Source organism: Gasterosteus aculeatus, chromosome 12 (genome assembly GCF_964276395.1).
Source record: "Gasterosteus aculeatus chromosome 12, fGasAcu3.hap1.1, whole genome shotgun sequence".
Classification (NCBI taxonomy): Eukaryota; Metazoa; Chordata; class Actinopteri; order Perciformes; family Gasterosteidae; genus Gasterosteus; species Gasterosteus aculeatus.
Window position 1 is genome coordinate 14344048 of NC_135700.1, and position 13773 is coordinate 14357820.

Consider the following 13773-nt stretch of genomic DNA (forward strand, 5'->3'; position numbering starts at 1 on the left):
TCAAGCTTCTACCCTTAGGCAGGAGGTATAGAAGTGCCAAATGCAGGACCACCAGACTGAAAAACTATTTTTTTCCCCACACTGCCATTAGAGCCATCAACAGCTGAGAGGACTCTATAACCTAACTCATAACTGGTCTGCACTTTAGCTTGTTAGGATTTCACTTACTGTTACTGTACTGTTCATTTATATTACACACATTTAATTTAAGGTTTTTTTTTTACAACCTGCTCAGTTTTGCACTTTTCCCCTTACCTCATTTCCGCCTTATCCTTACCTCATTTCTGCCTTATTTTTATTTCATGTACATTTATGTAAATATTGTATTTTTATTTTAGTTTTAAAATTGGTCGGCTTTCCAGAAAAGGCAAGCACAAGAATTTCAATTCACAGGGCGTGTGTAATTGACAATAAAAATCTTGAATTTGAATGTCCCCTCCCTATATGTGTCTCTGAGCTTCTCCTCACTTTGTTGTCATGCCTGCAGATAACCCAAAGCTATTGAGGTAGCTATCGGGGGAAGCAGACAGGGAACAGGGAAAAGTGGGCACAGGTGTCCCAGCTGTCCGCAACTATCCTCTGGCAATAGAAATATGACAGGTCTTTGATACAAATAGAGCAAAAATGCAAGATGTGACAAACTAAATGAGCAGCGGAAAATCTTTTTACAAATTATATACAACTCAATGAGTTCGCACACTGGTATTGGATCATTCTGTTTTGGTAGATTATTTTGGTTGAGGTGTTGGACCGAGAGAAAAAGGTGTATCTTGTTATTAAATCTAGACAAACAATAGTCTAGTTACTACATGCAGTTCTAGTCCAGTACGTGTGTCACTGCGAGTGTGTCCCTGGTCTTGTTGACTTAATGCTTGCGACATAATGTTTTAAGAAAGACATAGAGAGAATTTGCATGGGCAGGGGGGTGCGATCATCTCTACATGAAGATGACTTGAAGAATCAAATTACTTGGATGCATCTTAACTAGCTGTAATATGGAGGAGCATAATCTGTACCCTGGAAACAAGTTGCTGACACTGCCGTGCCTAATCTTCCTCTGTGGGCAGGAGAAATGTGTACTTTGCCATTCATCAGCAGCATAATAAGCCAGCACATGGCACTTTACTGTTTTGCATAAATAGTACACCCCAGTTTATGATTATAAAGGGACCCTGGGGCTAACTAGCCTCTTTATTCTATTAATGAATAGTTAATGTATTTAAATTAGTCCTGCCTGGTCAATTTGAATGACGGTGTTGTGCAGACATGTAGAAATACAAATGTTTCTTTTCCCAGTGAGATGTACCTCTTAAATATGCTTAGTTATACCAATGAACATAAACGGTGTAAAGTATTTTCTATATTACTGGTATTAATGGTATTAAACATGCATCTCACAAGCTTCATCTGCAAGAAGCAATAATAATATTTTCTGTTAACAATATTATTGATGTTTAATCTTCAGAATAGTGCTTAACTCCCTCGAATTAGAACGTATACCTTTTTTATAACAGATAACATTGGATGCTTTTGAGGCCTCGTCTGTGTTGAAAGTTCTAAACATTGTAACGTCTTTGCCATATGGTTGTATTAATGGTATTAGACATGCATACCACAAGCTTCACCTGCAAGAAGAAACAATAACATTTTCTGCTAACAATATCATTGATGTTTAATCTTCAGAATAGCGTTTAACTTACTCGATTTAGAACGTATATCATTTTTATAACAGATAATATTGGATGCTTTTGAGGCATTGTCTCTGTGCTGAAGGTTACTGAGAAGTAAAGATTAATCTTAAACAATAGTAGCTGAACAACTGCAGACATTAACATGTTGGAGAGAAAAAGTAGTTGGGAAGAGTGGCTTTCAACATGAATATTTCACAGAGCGAGAGAAGGGGGGGTTGCAGCTACAGGGGTGTTCAGTTAACCATGAGATTACACACACTGCAGAAGGCATTTGGTTAATGTAATTAAGAAAACCCTATGGTGGGAGACACAGAGCATTAGTGTCCGGGATATACAGTTCTGTTGTGGCCTTTTCCTGCCCCACGCCCATCGCCACAGTCTGCGCGTATCTCATTTACTTCTCTTTAGTTTGTCTGTGCGTCGACAATTCATAAGAACTTGTTCATATTTAAGTCCCTATAAATAACTGAGATTCTACACTAATTTGTTGAAGTCCATGTGGCCCTTTTTACTTAAAAATGAGTGCATCTAACCTGAGGGTAAATGATACGCTACATTTTTGCTCAATACGAAGTAGCCCTGTTTTGGTATGCATGTGGCCAAGGCCATTGCACTGGTTTTTGCAGTTAATTCTGTGTATGTTGCTCAAACGTCTGACCATCTAAACGGTACTTTTAGGTGTTTAATGTTTTGGGGATTTTACATGTCGACGAAAAGGCTTCTTCTTTATAGAACAATAGCATACTTGTAATTGGGCAATGGTAAATTCAACGGGCCTTTTAATTTTTTCTGCCAAACAATGATATAATTTATTGAGATAATATGAAACGATAATGGAAGTAATAGTTAATAAATGTTAACATTTGAAAAAGGAAGATTTGACAAAAAAAATGACTGGCTGACCAACAAACAATGGAGCTTTTAAAATAAGGTTGTGCTAATCTTAGCATAACAGCCCCCTCGTACATCACACTCAGGAGAGGAAATTTGGTACATTTCCCTTTGTTACGACCTTTTGAAAATTCAATGACATTATTCCTCAATTTTCTCCGCTGCTTTATTTTCATGAGGTGCATTTTCACCAAGGTTTCTCCATCGTTTTTAATAAATAGTCTGGGCTTGCGCTGTGTTCTTTGGATTTCTCTTTGCTGCTTTTGATGAATATCAGTTTTGTGTCACCACCTCCACAGTTCTTTTCCATCTGGTTTTAGGGGGGTGGTTCCTGAAGGAGTTGAAGTAGAATGTCGCTTTGACTCAACAACAACAGGGAGTATAGTCTCTCTTCACACAATCACTCTCCACAATGTCCCTCCCCCCGTGTGAATTCACATACTTCTAATAACTCACCGCCCATACTATCCCGGATAGATTAATAAACTTCTCATTGCTGCCACATAGGAGAAAAGGAACCTTTGCTCTGTTTAATGACAACTGTAAAGTGAAGGCAATCATGGGATGCCTCCCATGACATTTCCCAGTTCCTGTCCGCTCCACTTATCTCAGACAAATGACCGTGCCAGGCCACTATCGAGATGAAGCGTTTTCCCCGAGTCATTACGTCTGTCATCAGGGCCATTTCCATATTGAAAAATCTGAAACAATAAACGACGCCTGAGCCTTTAATAACTGTGAGGGAATCGTATTTGGAAAATTGCATTGAAGCAATAACCTTTTCTGCCTGTAATTAGATGACGGAGAGGTCCGGGTTTTAATTAAGTCAGCAATTTATAGTCGCACCGCCATACCTCAGCGTGCTGATTAGTATAGGAGGGATCACAGAACAGCGTTGCCTCAATTTGAGCAGATTTGATCTAGTAATTACAGTGTTGTATGGCAAAGGCCGCGGCAAGTCTCAGACTCAAGCCTCTGTTGGGGAAGTGCTCCGTGAAGCATGGCTCTTCCCATCGTTACTCGAGCTGCAAATATGTGGCGAGCAAGTGTCTGTCTGAATAGGTCTTCAAAAGGAGTCATCAACAGAGGACATCATGTTTGAGGAAGCATATTAAGGTGGGATTGTGAATGGGAGGCCCTGTGTGTGTGTGTGTGTGTGTGTGTGTGTGTGTGTGTGTGTGTGTGTGTGTGTGTGTGTGTGTGTGTGTGTGTGTGTGTGTGTGTGTGTGTGTGTGTGTGTGTGTGTGTGTGTGTGTGTGTGTTAGGGGGGGATTTGTTTAGGCACAGCATCATTTTATGCTGCATCTTAATTGATCCCATTGGTCACTGTTAAACGTTAACATTTGCACGAGGGGGCAGAACAGTTAAGGAAGCTGTTTTAGCGCTGTGTTAATAAACATGGCAATTTACTGTCAATTTATGTGCTGACAGGTCGTAATGAAGACCATGAAAAGAAGATTAGCTGGAGCTGTTACAGCAGGCCGTCTGGGGAGCTTCATCATGGGACTCTGGGGACCAGCGTTTGTTGTGTGAGCCGGCACCCCTCTGGCTTTCTGTAGCCGTCCACATGATTGACAGTAATGGTCCAGTTGACGCAAAGAATGGCAAATTTGTGTTCTCTCTTTTGAGAATATGACATTCATCACGTTACAGACATGCATCTATAGGCTATCAGAACAATAGCACACGGCGGCCCCCTTGACACATCATTAGTGACATCAGACAGATGCTTTTGATCTGTGCCGCTAATTTCATTAACTTCTCCGGCTGAAACACAACGGTGTTAAAATTTGGTGACGGTCTGTGTTATATCCAAGAAAAAAGAAACCTTTATAAGGCGGTTTTTGTTTTCCTTTTTAGATATTTGGTCCGTGTATGCCTTTTTTCCCCATATCATTTTGATTAGACCCATTATGGGGGACGGGTGGTGGGGGCGATGTCTTTAAATTTGAACAGGAAGTGCACACACCTGGTAGAAATCAAGAGAACAATTTGTGTACGCTCCTTGTGTGGACTTCTCCCAATCTGCGATACGCAAATCCCAGGGGCCTAATGGGAGAATGGGGTTAATTAATCCCAGAGGACATCTCAGGGCTCCTCAGCCAACTAGAGCCTTCCCCGATAAAGGTCATGCTTCACAATAAGACAATGCCTGTGTTGCCCCCCCCCCCCCCCCCCCCCCCCCCGAGTGCTTCTCATCCTCTCCCTCAAAACATCTCATTTGATCGCCTTCCTTCAATCAGCATAACTATATTGCCTAAAAGCGAACCCTGAAACACACTGGGACATTAAGTGCTAATACTAAATGCCGTCCCCGGGCTTTGAATCATCCATAGATCTGTGACAAAGTGGCCTGCGAGCCAATGGAGTCTGGTGCTAAATGTCCGCCACTGGCTGAACATCATTTGTGTGCTGACGTTAGATGCTAAAGACTGTCTCTAGGCCTTGGCTGTGTGTCTGTGGCCTGTGATTTATGGGTCATCATTTGGGTGACATTTTCCTCTGGTCCAACATTCTCAGTCAGTTGACGTCACATCACTTTCTTTACACCTTCTCTGGACTGTGGCTTGTTTGAATAAAAAATGAACTGTGCCCTTGAGGCCAAAACGCTGTTTCCAGCCTTGCTGCCGGGTTGTTTTGTGACAGAGGAAACTCTTTACGTGAAGCCACAACGACCTTAATCGTATGTGATGTAAAGCAGTTTGTCTCCATAGTAACCCTAATTCAAGAGATCAAAGTCACATCGATGCCAGATTGCCATAAAAATTGAACCCCCCCAAACCCTAATCAAGAAACTAAATACAACTACTTTCTGTTTCTACATCTTCTTCCTCACTTCAGGTTATCGACAACGCCTGCAAGCTTCTTCTCCATCTTACTTGACTCGCTATTCCTCCATCGAGCAGAAAGATGGTGGTGGAGCGGTTTTGGCTGCAGAAAGTGTGTCTCCCCTGGGCTGCAGCAGAGCTCCTGTCCCCTTCTCTCCCTGCAGCTGGAGCTACCAGAGCCAGATGCTGCATAGCTCCACCACCCTGTGCCCCCCCCTTTCTCTCTTCCAGGATGATGGTGCCCAGAGAGGAGGATGACAAACGCCTCTGCCTCCTCTTACTGACGGATTTGGACAACCCGACTCCAGCCCCACACTGTTCCAACCGCCAGCACAAGATGTTGACTTAATGGAAGGGGGTTGGCTATGCATTGGCCCATATGCGTTTGTATTGGGAAAATATGGCAGCGCGGCGTGTCAGTGTAACTTTGTATTCACGTGTGTGTGTGTGTGTGTGTGTGTGTGTGTGTGTGTGTGTGTGTGTGTGTGTGTGTGTGTGTGTGTGTGTGTGTGTGTGTGTGTGTGTGTGTGTGTGTGTGTGTGTGTGTGTGTGTGTGTGTGTGTGTGTGTGTGTGTGTCCACCTAGCCCAGACTGCCTACATCCATCATGCCAATGGCGGTCTGGCAGAGAGTGGAACTCAGACAGCTTCCCTAACACACGGTCAGTTAAATTGCCTGTTAAATTGTCCTGGTCCGTCGCTATCTTAGGTGTAGATGAAAACACTGCACTTAAAGCCTGCACTTACAGGCAGAAATTGTCAAATAAATGATAACCTCCCTTCATGCATAGAGAGAGAAAGAGAGGGAGACACTGAGATCCTAAGGGACAGACATTTCCATTTCAGGACAAGATGTTACAGCAGAGACGCAGTGTGTCCACTGGAGATGTTTTCAATTTCCAAGATTCACTAAAATCTGTTCATATTAGCTCCAGACTCACCTGATCAATATAGTTACGCACGAGTAGCACAACCGCAATACCTCTTTATCAAACTTTACTGTGCTCCCTTAATGATTAAAACACCGGTCTCGATCCAATACATTTGACATTTCTCTCCAGGCAATCAGATGGAAAATTAAGCCCCATTCTTTTAACATTACTGGGTTATTATGGAGTTGTATACCTGAAGCAGAACGAATTAGAGTTCATCTCTCCTGTAACTAGTGATGCAGTGGTAAAGAAAGGGTTAGGGTCATAGTTAAAGCCTGTGGTCAGTGTTTTTCTCCTAATGAAAAAAGCTACAAATACAAGGGGAAATAATTGATACTTTCACAAAAGCATGAATTTGTATATACAATGTACAGGAACTTGTAGTTTTATAACTCTCTACTACAGCACTGAAGTCAGCAGACGGGGTAATGAAAGGATATTCTGTATTCTTAATGCTCTGAAACATTTAAATATCATTTCCTTTGGCTTTGTTTTTTTGCCCAAAACTACAAAATGGTAACTTTTGTGTGTATTCAAATTAAATTTTAAATATGAATTCTTATTCATTATTCACACTAGTTATATATTAATGCTCTCTAAAATTACTTTATTAATTTATGGCTCATGAGTATTGCAATTTATATACATAGCTAATGTATGATAACCTGACCGTAACATTTGACTGGTTACAGTCTCTTAATACACACAAACAGGTCTGTTGTTGTTCAACTATGCTCGACATATTCATGGTATACCCATAAATACTGATATAGAGACCGTTTTTTCTCAAACGGTAATATAATTTAATAATATGTCAGATTCCTTACCATATTTATAGCAGAATGTGTTATTGTATTGTCTTTAACAACTTCAGCGAAACCCGGGCATCCTGTGGCATATAACATAATATAATCCACTTCAATAGTATTTATGAAGTTACATTTGTTCTCACATCATGTTCTATAATGCCATAACCACCTATTGGTTTTCATAAATGAGGGATTACAACAAGTGAATGACACAAGAAGGTCACAATAGGCCGAGTACTCTATTAATAGTGTCGGAAAATATCACTTTTACAGCAGCTCAGAGCGTAAATATAGATTACGATTAGCAATAACGATATCACGTGTCCCCAACTGATCCTCATTCACGTTCACCCCAAATGAATTAAACGTAGATAATAACTAAACGTTTTCCATGTTATCTGATATAATTCTAAACAAATCTCAAAGCATAGAGAGCGGTCTCAAACAGTAACAGTAACGTGACCCCAAATACGTTCACCTGAATACAAACAGTGCCAGGTGACCTTTTGTTTAGCAGAGTGCAAATCAAACCAGCAGCATGTATCGATGCTGGAGGACAGCAGCATCGGGCAGAGTGGTTGTCGATCTCTAGGTGGCCACTAGGGGGCAGAAAAGCTCTACAAGTGGCGTTCGGCCACACTGCAGCACTCAGGCAAAGTTATTTTCTCCTTTATCACCTAAGGTGGTTTTATAAGACGTTTGGTTTACATTTAAGACTTGAGGTGTAGTTTATTTGGACTGTTTTTTGATGCCTTTATCGTTCCTATGTCCATTGAAAATTCTTGACCCGATTGACGCACAATATTAACATTTGCTCTCTAAAACGTCTAGCAAGTTTGCATCCTGCCCTATCAAAACATATCATAGTATTACCATGAATTCGGTTAGATATGTCAAAGTTGTCATTGTTATGGGCTTAAGTTCTTGCTTGTGTGCTTGAGAGAGGAAAGAGGGGAGATAATGGAGACTTTTTATTTTGGTGCACCTCACAACATTCTGCATCCCTCCATCATCTCGACTTGTTTTCAGCTCTGCCATTTGTTAAGGGAGATGTGACGAGGTCGAGAAGTCAAAGTTCAACTCTCTCGAAGGCCCTCTCCAGTGGTGGCTGAGCAGGCAGGGGGGGGGGTGGAGGGAGACTTCGTGGGGGATTTTGGCTAAACGTCCGCCCATCTGCTGGCCCATCTGAAGAAGTGAAAATCTTTAACTTCCACAATGCAACTTATGGTGCATTGGAGAGTTTGTGCGTGCTTATAGAGGGAGTGGATGAGTGGCCACACATGGAAGCGAGTGATGAATATTGATAATCACACATGACCCTTTTTTTTTACCGTATTTCTGCATGATTGATTGCAGGTACACGGTTGCTCGTAAATCCAAATTTTTGCAGGTTTCTATCAGCAATTAAGCTAATGTGTTGCTTAATTATTATTGTGGTGCCATATATACTGAAACCTGGCTCTTACCTTTAGATCATTCATCCACCTGGAATCAATTAATTATGCAAGCATCATTTTAACTATTTCTCTCATTTGTAATCTAATTTAAATCATTCATCGTCTCATCGTCATATTTCCTCAAATACATATATTAAAAAAAACAATATTTTGTATGCAAATCATTTAAGAATAATATGTGAATTAGCGTGCGCGTGTGTGTGTTTGTGTGTGAGAATAGTGATCATGTCCAGCCTTCGTCCTCTTTGGACTCTGATGACGCACTGTAGTGCGCAGGCATCAGACTAATGCAGTGTGACCGGGGGGCTTTCTCTCGCAACAAAACCCCACAGCCCACAAATCCATTCATGTCAAAGAAATATGACAACAAATAACGCGGGCAAAATAAATAAATGACTATTTCCCTGTTTATATCTTCATGTTATTGTAGCGACAGCCAATCCATCATTATTTATTTATTGTTACATCTACACCGCGCTTGGTTTGTGAGCTTCCCTTTTCTGCATCAACGCAGAAGGAGGGTTGCATCTGTTAGGGTCCAATGTTAGTCTTAATTACTGGCCTTCATGTTCTCCATGGCCCTCAACCGTCTTTAATTAAAACCTTGATTAGGGGGGAGGAGGTCTCGGGCAAGACTATTACCAGATGGGTTTCCAGCAATAATAATAAAGACTTTATCCGCTGCCGCTGCTGCTGCCTGTGCGCCATAAAGCGCGCAGCTCGCTGGCCATCCATATCAAAGCACAGCGAGCAGAAAGAGGCTCTTAATTACGCCGGTAATTACTTGTCTAATTACGGTTCGTTTGTGATTAGATTTAGAAACGTTTCGTGTTCTATACAGAGGCTTTCTGTTGCCAGCACGCAGGCTTAACACTGCATAGGCTGAAATGTAGTGTGTATCCACAGCGGGGTGCTGCTGAATAACCGGCCTATGAGGGGGTGGAATGGAGTGCATAAGATCAATAAAGAACCACTGACCCGAAAGTTATTATTTTTCTCACAGAAGTCCCCAATAATCTATGCGTTCTGGGTACAACACAGTGTCACAAAAAAAATCTCCTCTTCATTTCTCCACCTTTTGCATTCTATTTTGTGCGGTTATAGTGTGGCAGCCTTCAGTGAGCTTTCCTTAAAGAACTAGAGGTCAGCTTGTTTCACATTTTAATGACCACTGTTTTTCAGGAGCTTTTGAGATGCTGTTAACTATCATGTTTCACTATGTTTCAGTGTTAAAATAATATTTGCGGGGGGAGCGAATCAATAATGCATCCTGACATATTACGCAGAATTGCATATTAACCATTTACGATTGGCCACATTATGATATATGTTGCCAATGGTCTCAAAGTCATTATGAGGCTTGCACGGGCGAGCTGCCGCTTTCGCTTTCAAGACAGAGAAACTTGCAAACAACAATCAGTTCAATTATTCTCAAAATATTTACTCCAGGATAGGATTTGTCATCCGGACACAGAGCGAGGAAGGCGAAGAGAAGTGATTTTTTTTTTTTTGCTTGCTGCACTGTGTGCTTCCATTTTCCAGACGGTTTGTCGTCGTTATCGCCTGATTTAGTGTGTGTTGTTTTACATAGCCCAGTCATCTGTGTGGGCTTACGTACAGCGTTGTGCCGCTGCATCCATTTATACATATCACAAAGATCCGCGTTGAGTTTGTCACATTTGGTGTTACATGTTCTGTCTCTCCTCTTGCTCAGAGGCTTGTTCGCAGTCCCACTGGCCCGTGCGCAACGCAGGCATCACATAAGCATTTATTCGCTCATTTGAACATTTGTTATAGTTTTACGCCCCAAAAATAGCCTCTATACAGCCGATCCGCCCGTCTACATAAATCGCGTAGCTGGGTTTTTCAGTATGTGACCATGTGTGCACCGGTGCAGACAGTATAATTACCTCCCTCCGGATCCTCTCTCGCTGCTCCTCCTGCAGCAGGTGCTTCGGCCGCTCCGACCCTGCACAGGAAAGTGCCAGAGGCCAGGTGATGGCATTAGTAAAATGATGTCTATTTTTACGTGCTCACTCCGCCCCCTCCATCAGGAGAGAAAGGAGCGCATACGGTCTTTACAAATGCCTCCCCATCACCTGTCACTCACTCGTCGGATCGTGGGGAGGTGAGCCTCTACGCTAAGTAATGAGGAGAGATCCGGAGTACTCACATTTAAAAAGCCTACAGTATAGGCTGTGATTACTTTTGATAGTACGATATTTCAGTTTGGAAGAGACTGACGAAACAATGTTTTTTTTTTCTTTCTGGATTACATGTTTTGATGTGCGGGTCCAGCGTTGCGAAGTAACCTCGTCTTGGTCAAATATTCCTTTTTGGCATTTGTCACTCGTTAACCAGCGCATCTGAACGCGGTTTTGCAGACAGTATATCATTGGGAGAAAAATATACTTCCCGTGTGAGTCAGATGATAGAGGAAGCATCAATAAGAGTATCTGAGAGGAGCAGTGCAATACAATACACGCCTATTAATAATCGGATATTAGGAAATAAATCAAAAACCGTGATTTAGTACAACCGTATACTTGGAGCATTCCGGTTTAGTTGGAGTTCAGCGTCAGCACTGCCCTGGGGATTATGTATCATGACCACAACTACCATACACTGTGTTGGCATGAATCACACAGGAGAATGCACAGCCTCAACCCTATTCACCAAAAGCAGTCGGCTCACAGAACATGGGATGGGGGAATCATTTCGGTGCACACAGTTGTAGGTGGTGACAGGCGAAACCGTTATATTGCACCTGCATATTTACACCTGGAAAATAAAGTCGTCAAAGGTTTTTTTAGTGGGGTTTGAACCCTGTGGTACAATTTCGTGCATCTACAGAGGCAAATATTACAAAATATCAACAAGACTCCGATCTTTCATTTAACAATTAACAAGTGAGCTGAACATTTTCCACTTTCGCAAAGATGTGACCCTAGACTTTTTCATTAATTCTGACTTCATTAATTCTGAATTCAATTTTGCTTTCATCGTGGTCAACGTCCCTCTATTGCTCGTTAAAAGTAACCACACAAAGTCCAAGGTCGACATACTTTGGTAAAGGCGTTATATAGAAACCATACTGTTTGGTGGTAATGAATCCAGGCCAACACCCTTTGGCTGATGCGTAATTTACCTCCGTGCGTAATTAACTGCGTCTCCGCCAGAACCCGGTATGTGTAACACTGTATTTTGAACGATGCAATACGTTTCCATTAAACGTTATTAAAGCGCAGGGAGTGACGAGCTCTCATTTGTCTTGTCAGGACATCTGACAACCTCGTTAGCTCCCATTTTCCCCTGTCAACTCACAGCGCGACACGGACACTGACTTCAGCCACTCCTGGCAAGCGAGTGATAAATGCGCCTACTCAGCCCTGCGCAAAACAGCAGCATTATTGTTGCCAACACGGAGCATCAAAATCAATCACAGCCAAGTCTGAATGGCAGGTGTCAGTCTTGCTTTTTGTAGTTTTTTTTTTATACATTTAGTCCACTGTCAATGTATGATCTAATTTAAAGGGTCATGGATTTTAGGCACGCTAGCCCTCCAATGGGCTTCCCCTCTCCAGTCTGACCACCGCCGCAACAGCCCGCACTTGGAAGGCCTCACTAGCAAATTAGTGGTGTCGCAAATGTAATAGTTATGAATGCCCCCCCCCCACACACACACACACAAAAGGGAAGGGGGGGGAGAGAACACTTAGTGGCATGGGATCGTTCCGCCCACTGCACTCTCAGATGCAATTGTAGATCGAAGTCAGACTTGTCACGTTGAGCCAAAGTGAATTCCTAACATCCAGGACGTGCCTGTCTACTCCGGACAAATTGCATCCAATCACCCCGGGGGAATTCGGCTAATGTCTCGATCCAGGACCGGGGAGCATGGAGAAAAAACAAATCAAACTCTGCACACAGAGCGTGTAGGGCTTATTAAAACATTTCACACAGGAGGAGAGAGAGAGAGAGGAACAGACGAGGACTGTGTTGGCCGGGTATGGGGAGGTAATTAGGCTATATTATCATTGGACACTTACATTGAAAATATCAGATGGCCTATAAACATCTCTGCACGCCTGCTGTTTGAGTGGGATAGTGAGGAGCAGGAACACACCTAATAACCTATCAATGCCATCAGGCTCGAGTTTGACCAACTTTGGTCACTCTTAAAATCTTAAAACCAAATTCAATGAGAAGCGGAAAAATTCTGGAGCAAAACTAATCAAATTTAGTGTCTATGTCACTGGCAGTTTAAACTTGAAGTTCAGATCAAACTTACCTCCTCGACTCCATCGCAACATATCCTTATTTAGGCGGATGAAACACCCCCTTTTGAGCACAGCACCAACTCCTGCTGCACCCTCTGCTTTCTGGTAACATGCTCGGTCCCAGGACATTTTTCTCTGGCTGCCACAGTGGCAGTAAACAATAAGCTCACGAGGCGCAGGCTACGGCAGCATAATGTTCTGCATGGTTAGAGAGGGGAGGTCGATCATTACACAATATGTATCAAATTTGATCAGTCCGAGCGAGCAAGAGATTGGCACATCCCAGGGAACTTCATAGATATTCCCCCCAAGTGTTACACAGCGTGTCCATTGTCCTTTTAAAGTCCGCATCAGCACATCCGATATTTAACATTTGTTCAAATATACGTGGCTGCGACATATGCATCAGAAATCTTACATGCAAACGTATAGGCTGGTATTTATTATCATTAGTAGACCTATTTGAGTTGCAAAATTGTTTCCATATATCGAAACTGGAAATTAAAACTGAAGCAACTGTCAGTGCGGTTTAGTGTAAGCGCGCGTGCGTGAGTGTGTATGTGAGAGAGAGAAAGGGAGGAGGGGAGTGCGGGGGGGGGGGGGGCGTTGTAAAGCAGCGTGGTGACGGCAGAGGGAAAACCGGCTGGACAGATTTGCGTTTCCGCCTGATCTGCTTCTGGAGAGCGCGGCTGTGTGGGAAGGGAAAGGGAGCACCTGGCCCCGACCGCTGTATCCCATCTCGTTTTATTGACAGCCCGATAAGCAGGGGCCAAGCCGTGTGGTTTCCAGCGCGGATGTCGAGCACCCTGCTGCGTTGCACAGTATCAAGGCCTCTTAATGGCTGTGCCTCCAAATAATGGCCCAAACACAGCCAGTCGTGACTGGCC

The 13773-nt window shown here is 42.7% G+C and overlaps 1 protein-coding gene across 1 annotated transcript in view; it reads right to left on the reverse strand.

The window, feature by feature from the left end:
* Positions 1 to 8108: 8108 nt before the first annotated feature.
* Positions 8109 to 13773, reverse strand: part of elp4 (elongator acetyltransferase complex subunit 4) — a 75945-nt gene continuing 70280 nt past the window's right edge. The window contains exons 10-11 of the mRNA XM_078085038.1: positions 10517 to 10575; positions 8109 to 8334 (exon numbers count right to left, since the gene is read on the reverse strand). Coding sequence (XP_077941164.1) covers positions 8307 to 8334; positions 10517 to 10575 — 87 coding nt within the window. The 3' untranslated portion in view covers positions 8109 to 8306. The remainder of the gene's footprint in view (positions 8335 to 10516; positions 10576 to 13773) is intronic.